We start from the raw sequence: 15,685 nt of genomic DNA on the forward strand, positions 1-15,685 counted from the left end.
AAATACATGAAATAAATGTTAAATCAATAGATGAATACCAGAACGTTGGATAAAAAATATATTTCTACTCTACTGTTCTCACATCCCCCTCCCATCCCCCTCCCATCCCCCCTGTGGTTTATTCAACAGGATGTCACCACATTTGCTAGCAGACGGTCAGTGAAGCTTCAGCCTGCAGACACCATGAAGGCGGCTCTGCTCGTCCTCTGTAAGTAGAGCAAACGTCCATAAAGACGAATGATTATTATCAGAAACACTCACTTTAAGAATAGAGATGTATTTTCATGTCGCTTTGGAAGATCATTTCTAAGAAAATCAACATGCTGAAATGTTTTACAGTTCATGAAGCTGAATCTTTAAGAGTGTGTTTCTGCACACACACACACACACACACACAGTGGTCTTACTGTGACTGTTGTTTCAGTGTTGTTGAGCACCTGCTGGACGTCTGCCCACAGTCGTGGTGAGTTTCCAGCCTCATGTATGTGTGTGTGTGATAGATTATTTAAAATGCAAAAAAGTATTTTGCTCCTTCTGACTTCGGAGAGAGTCCACGTCAGAAGTGGACTTCCTAATCGTTGGTTTAATGTGTTGAGATTTTGCCGTGGATGTTGATATATTCTGTATGCGTCATATGTGCTTTCATGTGTGCTTGCCACCTGCCACCTGTCGCTCACCACTTCCTGTCTGTCTGAAGACGGCTCGCTTGTTGCAAATAGAGACGCATCAGTCATTTCAGAAAGTGCCCCAAAAGTGTGTGTGTGTGTGTGTGGGGGGGGGGGGGGGCTAGCCGGCTGAGTTGCAGGCTGGAGACTAGCAGGCCTTTTGCCAGCCAGCAGGGGAATAGAGAGCTTGTTGGCGAACTGCTAGGCTGCTTCAGGGAGGTGCGAGGAGGTCCCAGGGACGCATGCAAGATTGGCGAGCAGGATCTGGATCATTGTGGTTATATACTCTGATGGAGTGAAGAGATAAAGGCAGGCGTGTCAGCAGGTGGGGATGGTTTGGGAATGTGAACATGTGAGCAGGTGGATGTGGCTTGTCAGGTGACCAGTGGAGAGCGGCAGGGCTGGAAAGTGTCTCAGGAATGCTTGGTGGATCTGGGGGAACTGAGAAGTGGCTGGGGGGCAGACAGAGCGACTGAGGCCGTCGTGACATCTCATCTGTTTAGTTTTTATTAGACAGCGAGGATGGAGAGATGACAGGAAACGAGAGACAGTTGGCTGCCTGGATTATTACTTTTACGTTGACGTGGCGGGGGGGGGGGGGGGGGGGGGGGGTGGATGTACAAAGTTTAGGGGCCAGATTCACAACTTCAACTGTGTGTACAGAAATATGCAGACACATTCGTATTAATTATGAAGCTAGAAAGACTCATTCTTATCGCCTGTTTGCATATCAATACTTCTGCAGGGTCATCAGAAAGAAGATCAATGATTGATACTCAAATCAAAACAGTTTGTCAATAAAGAACAAAATGAAAAGAATATTAATACGGAAACGAAATGATACTAATTAACTAATTTAATTTAAATCAAAAGAATAATAAAATGGATCAAACTCATAATTAAGTTTGTTGGTATTTTACTAAACCGTCTAACAACCTAAAGAACTGTTTATTATTTAGATTCTGCTTCTCTACACTTCATCATATCACCCACAGATGGAAATAGAAAACCACGTGTATGCTGGTCTGAAGTCTGTGTGAGGTTTATGAGACATTAAGCTTTTAAAAACAATAAAACATCTAAAAGTTACAAAAGCCTACAGTAATGCCATCATGTCCTAAAGAAGCTGTATGTGGCATCACTCGTGACACAAGTGAACAACCTCAACAGTCCTACAGCCAGTCCAAAAACCAGTAGATGTTATTTTTCCACCTGTTTCTTTATGTCTCTCTCTCTCTTTCCCAGCCTCTGTGATGGTCACTGGGTCTCAGTATTTCGAGTATGAGAGCTTCTCTGTGAGCTGTGAGCGCTTCAGCTCTGGTGAATGGACGGTGTGGCGATACACAACAAAAGGGTCAGTTTAACACCAGAAATATCACAGCACACAACAGAATTCCTAAAAAACGTTTTCCATCCCTGACCATCATTCAGGGGTTTTGCTCTTGTGGGAGTCGTTGTCGTTGGCATGCTCCTCGCCAACATCTGAGATGTACAACCGCAAGACAAGAATGTTGGAAAAATGGAAACTGTATGGTTAAGGTTAAGGAAACATCGTGGTCACAGTTAATAAAACAAAGACGAAGGTCAATTGCAGCTCTGTGACCGGCTGTGATTGGATGTAAATCGTGAGGGGCAGAATTGTCCAATGTGGACGTAATTCCTTGGACCAAAGGGTTTGATTCAGATTTTGATGTTCCGACCACAGACTGTATATAAAGATGGACGACATGACAGCTCACCAAAAATGAAGCCAAAACATCTCGATCGCCCCCTGCAGTAAAGGTCATAAGCCCCGCCCCCTCCATGTTAGTGGAGTCCATGTCAGTCCATGGTGGAGACGCGTCGGCCATCTTTATATACAGTCTGTGGTGGAGACGTGTCGGCCATCTTTATATACAGTCTGTGGTGGAGACGCGTCGGCCATCTTTATATACAGTCTGTGGTGGAGACTAACACTGTAGTGGTGAGGTGGAAAGTTTCACTGGAATCCACTGAATAAACAAACATCACAGTGAAATGTAAAAGTGCCAAAGTGGAGCAATGAGGCTTACTCAGTGACTGAGATGATGTGTTCCCAGTTTGAAGCTGTCCCAGTGTGGATCTGGCTGGGGGAGCCAGACTTCCTCTACCTGCAACATGAAGGCAGTGAAACTGTCCGACAGTGGAGTGTACTGGTGTGAATCTAAACACAGAGACAGCAGCAACGCCGTCAACATCACTGTTACTGGTAAGATTCATAAATCTACGCACAGATACTTCCTCTTACTCTTCCTGTTTCATGCAACTACTCTAACCACAGATTTGGCATCGCATCATATCACATTTCACTGTTTCTTTATGCTTTATGTGCAGCACTTTGAATTCCCTTCATGTATGAAATGTGTTATGTAATAAACGTTGCCTTGCATCGTATGTGACACACTGACTCTTGTCGTTCCTGATGGCTCTGGTTGTTTGATCAAATCAACTCTTACAACATGTGGAGTCAAGGTGGGAAGAGACTGACTGACAGGCTACAATACACTTCTATGATTCCCATCAATTGTTTCAAAGGGAACTGCTGACAGTAAAGGGAAGTGAGTCACGGTTTGTAAGATGTGAATCACCTCTTTGGAGGCCCAGCCATTAAGAAACGGACCATTAAAGGAAACGTCAACTGCAGACACAGAGTGCTTTCAGACAGTCTGATTCAATGGAGATGCCTGTATGATCGCTGCAAACTGATGATCGAGCTAGAGAGAGAAGTTCAGACCCCGCCTACCTGCACACCTCTGCTCACCTGGCCAATCACTTCATAAAGAGGCTGTGATTGTGGGATTGTCTGTTTCGCCTTAACAACGCTGCAAAACACCTCGCAATAACCTTAAATCACATCCTTCAAAAAAGCCTCTGTCCCTGTCATGTTTTATTTTATTTATCCTCCGTCATTCAGCAGCCATTGATGGAACTCTCTCCATGTTCAGATAAACTAGTGATCCTGCAGAGTCCTGTCCTCCCTGTGATGGAGGGAGATGATGTCACTCTGCACTGTAAACCAAAGCCAAACAAGACCCCCCCCTCCAACCTCACAGCTGCTTTCTATAAAGATGGCTCCCTCATCAGGTCAGAGTCTACGGGTCACATGACCATCCACAATTTTTCCAAATCTGATGAAGGTGCCTACAAATGTCTCAGTAGTCATGGAGAGTCTCCACCCAGCTGGCTGCTGATGAAAGGTAAAGATGAGGATCAGTCATGTCAACTTTACTCACTTTATGTAACGTTTTAGAACCGACCAGTGCATCAGCTGTTATTCTCTGCCTTATCCAATGTGTATGTACATTCACATGTAGGTGTTCGTACTGTTGGACATGTGACACTTTAAAACACGTAGTAATCTTCATTAGAACAAGTGAAACTATGTACTGAGAGCAAGAGCTGAATTTGGAAACGCTGTGTTGATTCTAGAGAGTCAGTTTTCTTGGAGCAGCATCTAGTGGACATTAGAGGAACTGCAGCTGCACTTTAACTGACTCAGTGAAAGTCTGTGTGTCCCCAGACGATGCTGACCCGGCCTCGCTCACAGTGTCTCCCAACTCGTCTCAGCTGTTTGAGTATAAGAATCTGGACCTGAGCTGTGGTGACAGCAGCAGCTTTCGTGAATGGAAGGTCGTCAGGTCCACAACCTCTGGTGGCAAGTTGTCCGGCTGTGGAGAAGAATGGGGGATTCCTACACACTCTGGCTGCCTCGTCCAAACAGCCAAGAAGCCTGACAGCGCTATTTACTGGTGTGAGTCTCCTGCGAGGCAGCGGAGCAACTCTGTCAACATCACTGTATATGGTAGGAGCAACAAAAAGACCAAACATTGCATACTTTGCCGGTTAAGCTTGTATCAACATGTGTTTATAATATGGCAAACTAGAGCTAGTGCTTTAAATTGTGCCTAAAACATTGCAGAACTGGAAATAGCAGTAAGGGCCTGCAGCTCTTTGGGCTGTACCAGCTCCTCATAAATACACCGGTTTGAAGGTAAAGTCCTTCCTGAGGTCTCAGTGACTACTAACTAGTTTCAAACGATTTACTAAATCAAGACATGTCTCAGCTAGTAAAGACTTCAGTGATGTGTAAAGATGTTGTCCCATGAAGAGCCATGAACTCTATAAACAGGAAGTGACCGTAGCATCACAAGTTAGCATAACTTCCAACTTTAGAGGTGCAAAAGACACAGTTTTGTAAATGTAGGTTCTTGTTGTTTTCTGTGTGTCTGCGTACAGATAAACCAGTGATCCTGCAGAGTCCTGTCCTCCCTGTGACGGAGGGACATGATGTCACTCTGCACTGTACACCAAAGACCTCCCCCTCCAACCTCACAGCTGCTTTCTATAAAGATGGCTCCCTCATCAGGACTGAGCCTACAGGTCACATGACCATCCACCGTGTTTCCAGGTCTGATGAAGGCCTCTACAAGTGTCACAGCCATCACGGAGAGTCTCCACCCAGCTGGCTGTTTGTCAGAGGTGAGGAAGCTGCTCACTTCATATTTTGGTCAGTTGTAAATTGACTTTCCTAAACTCAGCAGGTATTGAGTCAGTAGTTACGTTTCCGTCCTACAGGAAACATCAGATGTTGTGTCTCTGGGGGAGGTGGGGCGACTTTTACTGGTCAGTGATTTGAATCCCATCTGGAGCTCACATGTCTGTGATAATTTTCTACTGATTCCTTTGTGAGAATCCGCACCTGAACGTGCTGCCTCCAGGAAACAGCCATATGGTCACAGTCTGAAGTCCAACATGACAAAAGCTCTCGCCTTTTCCCGCCTACTTGGCTTTTACATGTCACCAAACTAACCAGTCATTTGAATGTTGGCAGAGAATCAGTGCAGGTGACTGACCGGGTGTATCAGTGCCCCTGAAGCTTTGGGGCTTTGGAAACAGAGAGCACAGTGACATCTGGTGGTGTGTAGAAATTATAGCAGCTCAGGTGTGTAAACATATTACAGACATTTAGGTGGTTTTCTTTGTTTTTGGAAGATAAACTTTGGTCTTTGAGTGTAAATCTAATATTTGTTGCTGCCACATTAGTTAGTCCACATGTGTTGGTTTTTCGAGATTCCCGTGGCACTGCTCCATCCACTGCAGATCCAACCCTGCTGTCTGTGCTGAGAGTGATCCGCCACCTAGTGGTGCTCTCTCCGTACTGCATCTCCACGGTCCTCATGGTGTCTTTATTTCGACACAGGCCCACAGGTAACACTGAACGTCTACTAAGAGTCATGCCATGCTATGGTGCTTTGAGCTAAATGCTAAACTGTCTTAGTTTAGCGTGTTAGCATGCTAACATTTGCTAATTAGCACTGAACACAAAGTACAGCTGAGGCTGATGGGAATGTTGGTATCGGATGATTAATAAAATTATTACTTAACTGCAGGAAGGAACCCGCCTGTTTCCATGGCAACGTATCCACCCAGCGAGGATGATGAGGGATTGGACCAACCATATGATGATGTTATTGCTGATGTCACCACCGAGTATCATTTCTAAGCTAAAGTTTCTCTTTTATGTTGTTTGTTCGACTGTTTTTCACTGTTTTCAATAAAACCTTCACAGCGAACCTCCAGTCAGTGTGTCGTCAGCGTGGCCTGTTTTCAATTGATGCTTTGATGGTTTTGCTTTCTAGATTGTTTTTGGGTTAATAGTTGTAACTTTTGATCACATGAGCTTTAAGGCCTAGTGGTAGAATCAGAAACGCCAGCAGCATAATACTAACATTATATTTAACATCACGATATGATATAAAAAGGTTTTATCTAGGCCAATGCTGGATCTACATGTAAATAAAGAATTTAAAGCAAACATGATTCAAATGTTTGAATAAACACTTAAATAGTTAATTTTATTTAACCAGTTAAGCCCCACTGAGTGTTCGGTCTGTTTGGGCGTCTCCACCTTCTGTTCTGGGTTTTGTACGTCCACCATCTGACTTCTGTGTAATAAAACAACGGCACGCGTCCTGGGAACAAACCAAGTTTTAGGAGACAGAGTCGGCCTTCCAACTTTCTTAGACACAATCAGTGAGTTTCAGACGGTGACGGCGGACGTTTACTAACCCTCATTCGGTGAGTGAATGTGTGAATGAGACCGTGAGGGTTGAAAAGCGCTATATAAGAGATCATTTACCATTTAATTTCATTCATAATATTATTAGGCCACTCTCTAATAGCTGCTGTTATTATTATGATATATGACTTTCTATCTGTGGTCATCATGACGTACGCAGTGCTGCAGTACTCGTACACGTACAACAGAGGATTATACAAATGAAATGAAGATTCGTCAGAGAGGTCACTCTGGAGAGAGACCGCACCACTGCAGACGCCGTGAGAAAGCTTTCATTTCTTCAACAGACCGAAGGGTACACGAACGGATCCACACTGTGGGAAGACTTTCAGCGGTTCATCTTCATATCGCAGTCACAAGCTTCTCCAACCTGGACTCCAACCTCATCATGTCAACACTGAGACAAACGCCTCTATTCTTCATCCCAACTCTGTCACAAAGCCTACTGCTGTGTCCAGTGTAAGAAACCCTTCACCTGGACGCACAGGTGTGTCTGAAACAGCGTCTCTCTCTTCAGCACAGGTGCTGCGATGACACCACCGAGCCTAGACCTTTTCGTGGGTTTGTAATAAAAAATAAAATAAATGATAATTGATAGTATCTGCTGATACCAAGCTCGATTCAATACTTATATCTACCTACATGTTGAATGAATATGCATCAGACGCGCTGTAATAACAGCTGGAGGCCACAAAATCTAACACTCAAAACTATTAAACTAATCAGCTTAAATTATTGATCTGATATGAATGAAAGTCATTTAAAAAGTCATTTTAGCATTGTTCTCTTCTCTGTTCGCCATTTTACATTTTGTAACATCTCTTCTTCCAGTTATAAGTTCTGTTGTTGTCATGAACTGCTTTACTTCGTTCATTTGTTAAGTTTTGTGAAATCACTTATTGAATTGTTTGTATTCATAATTTGCTTTTCCTTTTAAAACAGTACCACTTGTTAATGAACACATGTGAAGTGAGTTCATGTTTAATACAAACTAAAACGGTTACCTGGATATTACATATTGTTTTTCCAGATCCTCTCGCTGTTCTTTAATAAAGAATTTACTGGATAAATCAAGATGTGACCAAAACGTTCAAACAAAAGACACATGTGTATTTCACACACATTTTATTATAAGACTTATTAAAACATCTGTGTTGAAGCGAGCGACTGTTGAGAAAGTTACCATGATGCAGCTGCCCATGTGACCGCGCTGGTACACTTTCATGTGAAACAAATCAATGACTCATTGATCGTTTGATGAGATCGATCGATCTATGAGGACAGGGTCTGCGGTCGACCCTCGTGTCGTGAACGCGCTTCGTGTTTTCAGAGAGACGGATGAAAGAAACGCTGAGTGAGACGTTTTATTCAGTTACAGAAGCTCGACAGGAAGTGATGTCATAACTTGTCATCTGATGCAGCTCCTCACACCAATGACATCACTGAGCTGCCTCGCCCTCAGGAGGCGTGGTCTCTCCTGAGGGCATGCTGGGTAAATAGTGTGCCAGCCACTCCCCCCAGCTGCTCCTGGGCTCCTCCCTATCCTCCCCTCCTCCTCTTTTCACCTCCCACCTCCCCACCACCAAGTCCAGGTCCTCTCTCCCTCCCCCTGACTCCGCCCTCTCCTCCCGCAGAATTACACTGTAGCGCTTTGTGGAAACTCCTCCCCTCCCCCCTCCATCTTCAGCAGAGACCCGACACTCCTCCATCACTTCCCTCCATCCCTCGATCTCCTCCTCTTTGCTTAACAGACGGTACAATGTCTTCCTGTACACTCCTCTCTTCTCCCTCCCTCCTCTTTCTCCTTCCTCTCTCGTCGCTACTCCTCCTCCTGTCGGCTCCAGAGTGACGAGGAGTCTTTCTTTCCCTCCTTCTCCTCCTCCCTCAGCCTCCTTACCTCCATCCTCCCCCTCCCTAACTTCTCTTCCCTCTCTGTGGATGAACAGAACAGAGCGATGCAGTGCTCCTCCTACCACCTCCTTTTCTTCCCTCCTGGTGCATGTTAACAGCCTCAGTCCCTCACTACCCCCCCCCCTCCTCGCCAGCGTCACCCTCAGCGGCTTGTACACCCTCCTGTACCAGACGACCAGCCTCGCCAGAGTCGCCAATATGCACGCCGCCGACACCCCGCAGAGCAGCAGGCACCCTGCGAAAAGCCAAAAACAGAACACCCCCGCACCTCGGACAGCACTCATTTTACCACGTGAAGCGGTTGATGAGGCGGTTGACGAGGCGGTTGACGAGGCGGTTGACGAGGTGGCGGCGGTTGTAGTTACTACCCAGAGTTTTGGTGTTGATGCTACGGATGAAGGAACAGATCTGGTTGTCCCGACAGGTTTTGTTGGTGTAGCGGTCGTCATGTTAGCAGGACTTTCAGTTGAGAGTCTGACAGTAGGAAGAGTGGGATGAGCTGTCATGGCAACCAATGGCACCTCATCTCTGACCTCTGACCCTGAATGATCTGACCATTCAATGAGACTGGTGAAGGTGTGGTACCAGGGCCATGTGACTACTCTGTGGTACTGAGTGTGGCGTTCTTCTACGAACGCAGGTGTAGCAGTTGAAGTGGCGGCAGGAGTAGCAGCGATAGTAGGAATAGGAGGAGTAGGAGAAGGAGAAACGCTGGTAGTAGCTGGGATAGTAGCAGCAGTAGTAGCAGCAGTAGTAGCAGCAGTAGTAGCAGCAGTAGTTCTCTTGTAAGGAGTGGTCCTTATTGGCTGGTAGAAGTCTCCAGTTGGACCAGATTCTCTTGAAGGGGAACACAGATCAGATTCTTGCAGACTCATTACAGGTTTACCCTTACGCCACTGTGGAGAGTCACACACCTGAGAACAGATAACAACCGTCGGTCACAGTATGGCAAAATGAATCCCTTTTGGATTTTAAATATGCATCAGAGCAGTATTACACCAAATGTTCTGTCTCGATCTCTCTACTCTCTCAGGTAAGATGTTTCTGAAGGCCTCAGTTTCAAACTAACTAGTTCGTACAACGTTCGACCACGTCTAAAACATCTTCTTAGGTCTGCTCTGCGGTCACCGCCCAGTTGGATGTGTTCAGAGAGGCTTCCAAATGACTGCTGAAGTGGCTGTCGATCTCACACTCTTTTACCCCCAGTTGTTAACAAGGCCCCACGACAGTTGAACTCCTTTACTTGGAGGAACTGTCCATCTCCTATTGGCTGGTCTTTGATGCCAGCCAGAAACCAGACATCAGCAAATATTAGACTAGATGTCAAACTTCACGCAGATTTGGATTTGGGGTTTGGGCACAGTTTTAAGAGTCGACAGCAAACATTCAAACCAAATATGATCACATTCATGTTCACGCTGTCTGTCTGTACTTCTTGATGCTGTTTTTTTGGTGTTTTTCAGTACTCACCACACTGTCTGCATCGTTCGTAATTTGAGGGCCATCCCGCACATAGACGTTGGAGTCATACTCGTCAATGTACCTGCGCAAGTAATCAAGGGAACAGGAGCAGGCCCAGGGATTGGCTGAGAGGAAGAGGTACGGCACCTCCTCCTTCTGGCTGAACCAATCATCTGGCATCACCTTGATCTGAAATGAAAAGTCCTGCAGTTTTAGACAAGCCAACCTCCGTCCCCTACAGCTCCTGTGAACTTAAAATAATGGTTTAAACAGCATTAAACGACTGATTCTGTGCTCAAATATTTTCAAAGCTTTGTGGTGTGTTCTGGTGTGTTCTCCCACCTTGTTGTTCTCCAGGTAGAGGGTCTCTATGGCAGGGAGGGGGTGGAGCATGAGCCCGGGAAGCACCTTGATACGATTGGACGACAACTCCAGGATCTGTGGGGAGGAGTCGAGGGTTCTTCGTTAAGAAAACTAAGAACTCAGATCCTTCATGAGCTGGGTACTAACTTCCTAACAAGCTGCGTTCACAACATGCATCCAGTATTCAACCTTCACAGTATGCTTAGTTCCTTCATCATATTCGCTCTAACTTCCAGACATGCTATGTTCACACACAACTGACCCTCAGCTTGCTGAGTCCAGAGAAGGAGCGGTCGCTCAGAGAGTCGATGGCGTTGTTGTCCAGGTAGAGTTCAGTCAGACCCGGACAGGCGGAGAAGGAACCATCAGAGAGGGTCGACAGGCGGTTCGACCCCAGCCGGAGGACACTGAGGCTGGGTAGGATCGGAGAAACGCTGGAGGTCACCTCTGGAACCTGGACACTCATAAGTAAGTCATGCAACCTTTTTAATTCTAAATGTGTACATTCAACAATATGAAAGAATAAAATGTAGAATGAAACATGTACAGTGCTTAACAAATTTATTACACCACCTGTCATAAAAATGAGAAAACACAAATATTTTAGAAATCTGTCAAAAACTTGTTTCAAACTAAAAAATGTATTGTTATTTATTAGGCAAATAACAAACTGGAACAACTAAATAGTCCTTATTCACATATATTAACCAACCAACCATATATTATTTTGTACGACCTCCTTTGATGACAGTTTGCATTCTTTGCAACCACAAAACAAATGTTTCTGTTCAGGAATGCAAGTAAATAACTGTGATCTGGCATCTCAATCAAAACATAATAATATGCTTTACTATTTTTTTATGCTTTTTTGTAAAACAGTAAATTTGAGAATTCATGGATAACAACAATAATTATATTTTAGCATTAAAGAGATCATTTTGATTAAAGAGCTTGGCTTGCACATACTGGTGGATTAACCATTACAGACACATCAGATATTTTGATAATCAGCAATACTGTTAATGTAGGGCAGCGGGGGCAAACACCTGACACTGGGTGGTGGCCTAATACACTTAAGCACTGTATCACTTAGTATTGATCACTGATATCAGCTGGCTTGATGGATTCAGTACAGTATATGTTATAAGCATGGAGAAGACAGACACCTTGTTGCCTGTGAGGTCGATCTCATAGATCTCTGTAAAGATCTGGAAGGAGGACCAGGACAGACTGGAGAACAGGTTGTTGGGAACCAACAGAACCTAAAAACAGAGAGAGAGAGAGTAGAAGAAGAAAAACGTCGAAAGCTGTCAGGGTTTCCTGTCAAACTGTCATCTTATCGGTCTAAAACAGGAAGCTTGCGTCTCCGTTGTGGTCACGTCCGGTCAGTCAAACACTTCATCCAGTCAGGGTGGAGTTCAGACCTGACAAACCAGTCAGTAAAACCTGCTTTCAGAAAGACTTTAGTCCAATAAACACAACACGCCTTAACTACACCGATAATTTCAGAGAAGTTCTCAGAACAGCAACATGTCTTCTTTTTTCACAGCATATAGGATGTTTGATTGTGTGGTATTGCTAGATGGTCAGTTATGTAACAGTGATATTTAACTGGAGATGGTTAATGTTAATGATCATTGTGATGCCAAATAAAATCGGACACTGCTTCGCACAGAAAACATGGTGACCACCCGATCAACGACAACAACAATAATTAGTAATTAAGATTCTGTTTAAAATGGTTTTTGTTTCATGTGATGCGTAACACTGGAACACAGTGCATTCAACGTTTTGATTATCATTGTTTGAGGTCTTAAAAAGCATTTAATTTGATTATTAGTCCACAGATATTCTGATAGAAACCAAATCATTATTTAACAAAAGAAAAGAAACTTGTTGATCTGTCGTCTGTTTCGTGGCGTTACCTTGGTCGTGGGTTCGAATCCCGCCGGGACGTCGCTGAAGCCGGCCGCCGTGCAGTTTTCTCTCGGCCGGTGGTCCTTGTCCCTGTCGCTGTGGCAACCGGCCACCGCTGTAACCGTGGTAACATGGGACAGGAGGAAGAGGAGGACGAGGAAGAGCTGCATTCTGAAAAAGACCCTCAGCTCCTGAAAGTCTGTCTGTCTGTCTGTCTGAGGGGAAACTAAGAAACTAAAGATGGGGGAGACGCACAGCATACCAGTATTCACTCTGTGTGTGTGTGTGTGTGTGTGTGTGTGTGTGTGTGTGTGTGGTTTGATTGACAGGTGCTGAAGCAGGAAGTGTGATAAGACTCTGGGTTCAGCTGGTGGTGTGTTGATATCTGATATCAGCATGTTTCTCTTGGAGTTCTTTAGGTTATTTTTTATTTGAATGTTCGAGGCTTCCTGCCGTCTTTGAACACAAAAAGACAAAGTAGACGTTGACGCTCAGAAACCCTGTTCCTCTGACAGGAGAGCTGCTAACGCTCATGTTTCTGCTGAGGCTCAGTGTCTAATCGCTGTGTCTGACATCTGCAGCTGAGTCCGTTTGTTTGTCCATTAAATGTACGTTTTAGTTTAATTGTTTGTTTGGCAAACTCATACCTCCGATAAACGTTTTGTTCTGTTCAACTTTTCTGTATTTGCAGCGTGTTGCTGTTGAAGTGAATATGTGTCTCTCAGCCACCGTAGCGTTCAGAGCTTTCAGGAGGGAAACACAGTGAAGTAGTCGAGTTTTTCATTCTTATTGACAGTTTATTGCCATCATGTTGTCTGCAGGTAGAGCCTGAGATTGGTTCCTGATACAACAAAAACAGACACAACAACCCAACACGGACAGAAAAACAACTGAGGGGCTCTGAGCCAATAGGAGGAGGGCTAACCATGATGTCATCGTGTCCATGAATGTGTTCCAGAGTCCTGGAGTGACATCATGCTGTGATGTCACATTCTGAGGCTGTGATTGGAGAAGAGGTGTAGGGAATGGGCGGGGCCGGTCAGTGAGGGTTCTAGAATGTTCGGGAATTCTGCAGAGTCTAGTTGCCCTGGCAACGCCCCCCCCCCCCCAGGCCCCTCCTCCTCCTCAAACCTCCAAAACAACAACACTAAACAGACGATTAGAAGAAAAACAATAAAATTGGCTTTATAAAGTAAAACAAACTTTAGATTATGATTCTAAATTAACCCGGAAACACACACACACACACACACTCTGACGTCCAACATACTCAAACACACACATGAACACACTCAGGCGGTTGCATGAGGGCGAAGAAGCTCCCTTTAGCAGCAAAAGAACCCAATATTAATGACACGTATAACTTTATAATAATTATATTAATAATGGTGACGTGATGACATCACAAAGCAAAGGTCGAACATGTAGGCGGGGTTAAAATAAAAGAAGTAGATGAATACACAAAGAAAGAAAAAAAAAAACAGCCAATCAGAGGCCCAAGCTGGAAAACAAAAAATTTAATCAGAAAAATAAAAAAACAAACAAAAAGGAAACATCGTTTCCCATCAAGCCCGGCGGTGGCAGCAGGTTATCAAGATTGTCCCGTGATTGGTCGATTCCAGAGACAGCCGAGCAAAACAAGGCGGAAATAAAATTCTGCTGATGTCATGCTTCTCGGGCCAATCACAATCAATTCTTGTGTTTTTGTTATCGTCATCATGGCGACTCCCTCCCTGACTGGCTGGCTGTGTGGCCGGAAGGAGTGCTACCATTGGTTGGTTCTGACCTTTTGTGAAAAGGCCTTAAAGTCACGGAGCACATAGACGCTCCACTCGTCTCATCTCCCACAATGCCTTGCTCTGTGTGGGCGGGGTTTAGGCAGTGCCTGACTCCCAGCTTCTCCCGACAGTAAACATGTCATCATTCAGGGCAGATAATCTACTCTGATGCTGCGTTCACTTTGACGTGGGACGTTGGAAATTTGTAACAGGATGGTTGTTATTACAATGTCCGTTCTTCCAGAGGTGCAGTGAACACAACAGCAACGAAAAACTCCCCACGAGACTTCAGCTCTGATGTTCTGCTCAGTGAGTCCTCCAGAAAACGACAGAATATATTATCATCGGTCCAGCAGAATTTGCTGCTCTTCTGTTTTATATCATTTTAAACTGAAAATCTTTTGGTTTTTGACCATCTGTTGACACCCTGGACTCTGAGAAACAGTTTTTTTGATATTTCTAGAGTAAATGATTAATTTATTAATTAATGAATAATGAAAATAATCATTAGTTGCAGCCTTAAACTGTGATGTTAAAGCTGTGTTGGACACATATGGCTGAGGAAAATGTGGGAACATCAGCGTGTTTGCATGCCGATATACGACAGCCCAAAGCTGGCAACATCAGAGCAAATGTTTCTCACAACGAGTGTAATGAGAATAAATACCTCCAACTGTCATTATGTTGACAAAATAGCCTTTAAAGTAACATTAAATGCAACATCAAAGGACTCAAATGGGGAAAAAGCCACAATTTCCAACTTCCTGACGTCTCAGGAAGGCAGCAGTTTATTCCTCGTCACAACTGATGTGAACATAAAGTACTAATTAGTGTCAGATCCTTTAAAATGTCGTAGTGTCTGTTACTACTTCAAACACAAAGCTTATTGTATCTCACATTTCTCTCACTCGTCCATCTTCTCTTATCAACCACCTGTCTCATACTACATTTCCCAGAGTTCCTTGCTTACCCTACATATACCATCATCCATCATGTTTCATGTTTCCTACATCTCCCATGTCAGTTAAATACGTCAATATTCCTACATCTCCCATGAGGCATCACGTCTGCTATCACTTACTACATTTCCCACGATTGCCAGAGACGGTGAGCACGTTTCATAAAATAGATTCATCTTCATAAAAACGTCAAGACAAATAAGTCTGGATACACTTCAAATATACACACAACGCTTTAAAAAGATTCAACATGCGAGTCTGTCTCAACATCTACAACACCTCTTCCTCCCCTCACACCTTCCTCTAAAACAGGAGTTTCTTCTGCTTTCAATGATCGTCACTACTGACATCTTCACCCTCTGTCTGTCTGTACAGCAGTGTGTCTGTCAGCTCCCTGCTCTCCTGCAGGAGGCGCCACAGAGCAGCTTTCTTTGGTTTGTAGCACTCAGTGATGCAGCATTCAAGTCACATGGGAGAGACGGGAACTACGAGCTTCAAGCTTGGAGGAAAATGTTCCCAACAGCTCTCTCTTTC

At 44.4% G+C, this 15,685-nt stretch overlaps 2 protein-coding genes across 2 annotated transcripts; one reads left to right on the top strand and one right to left on the bottom strand.

Annotated features, from left to right (window-relative positions):
- The first annotated feature begins 166 nt into the window (after positions 1–166).
- Positions 167–6,247, top strand: LOC139305561 (Fc receptor-like protein 5). Its single transcript, XM_070929442.1, has 9 exons — positions 167–208; positions 425–463; positions 1,911–2,023; positions 2,751–2,892; positions 3,629–3,880; positions 4,204–4,491; positions 4,920–5,162; positions 5,754–5,891; positions 6,074–6,247. The coding sequence occupies exons 1-9, from the start codon at positions 184–186 to the stop codon at positions 6,184–6,186; spliced, it is 1,353 nt and encodes a 450-aa protein (XP_070785543.1). The 5' UTR covers positions 167–183; the 3' UTR covers positions 6,187–6,247.
- A 1,604-nt stretch (positions 6,248–7,851) lies between these two features.
- LOC139305555 (platelet glycoprotein Ib alpha chain-like) lies at positions 7,852–12,585 on the bottom strand. Its single transcript, XM_070929437.1, has 6 exons — positions 12,423–12,585; positions 11,664–11,759; positions 10,760–10,951; positions 10,477–10,572; positions 10,144–10,323; positions 7,852–9,587 (listed from the first exon to the last, which is right to left on the bottom strand). Exons 1-6 carry the CDS (start codon positions 12,582–12,584, stop codon positions 8,202–8,204), a joined length of 2,112 nt encoding a protein of 703 aa, XP_070785538.1. The 5' UTR covers position 12,585; the 3' UTR covers positions 7,852–8,201.
- Between the last annotated feature and the right edge of the window lie 3,100 nt (positions 12,586–15,685).

Source organism: Enoplosus armatus, chromosome 23, assembly GCF_043641665.1.
Source record: "Enoplosus armatus isolate fEnoArm2 chromosome 23, fEnoArm2.hap1, whole genome shotgun sequence".
NCBI lineage: Eukaryota > Metazoa > Chordata > Actinopteri > Centrarchiformes > Enoplosidae > Enoplosus > Enoplosus armatus.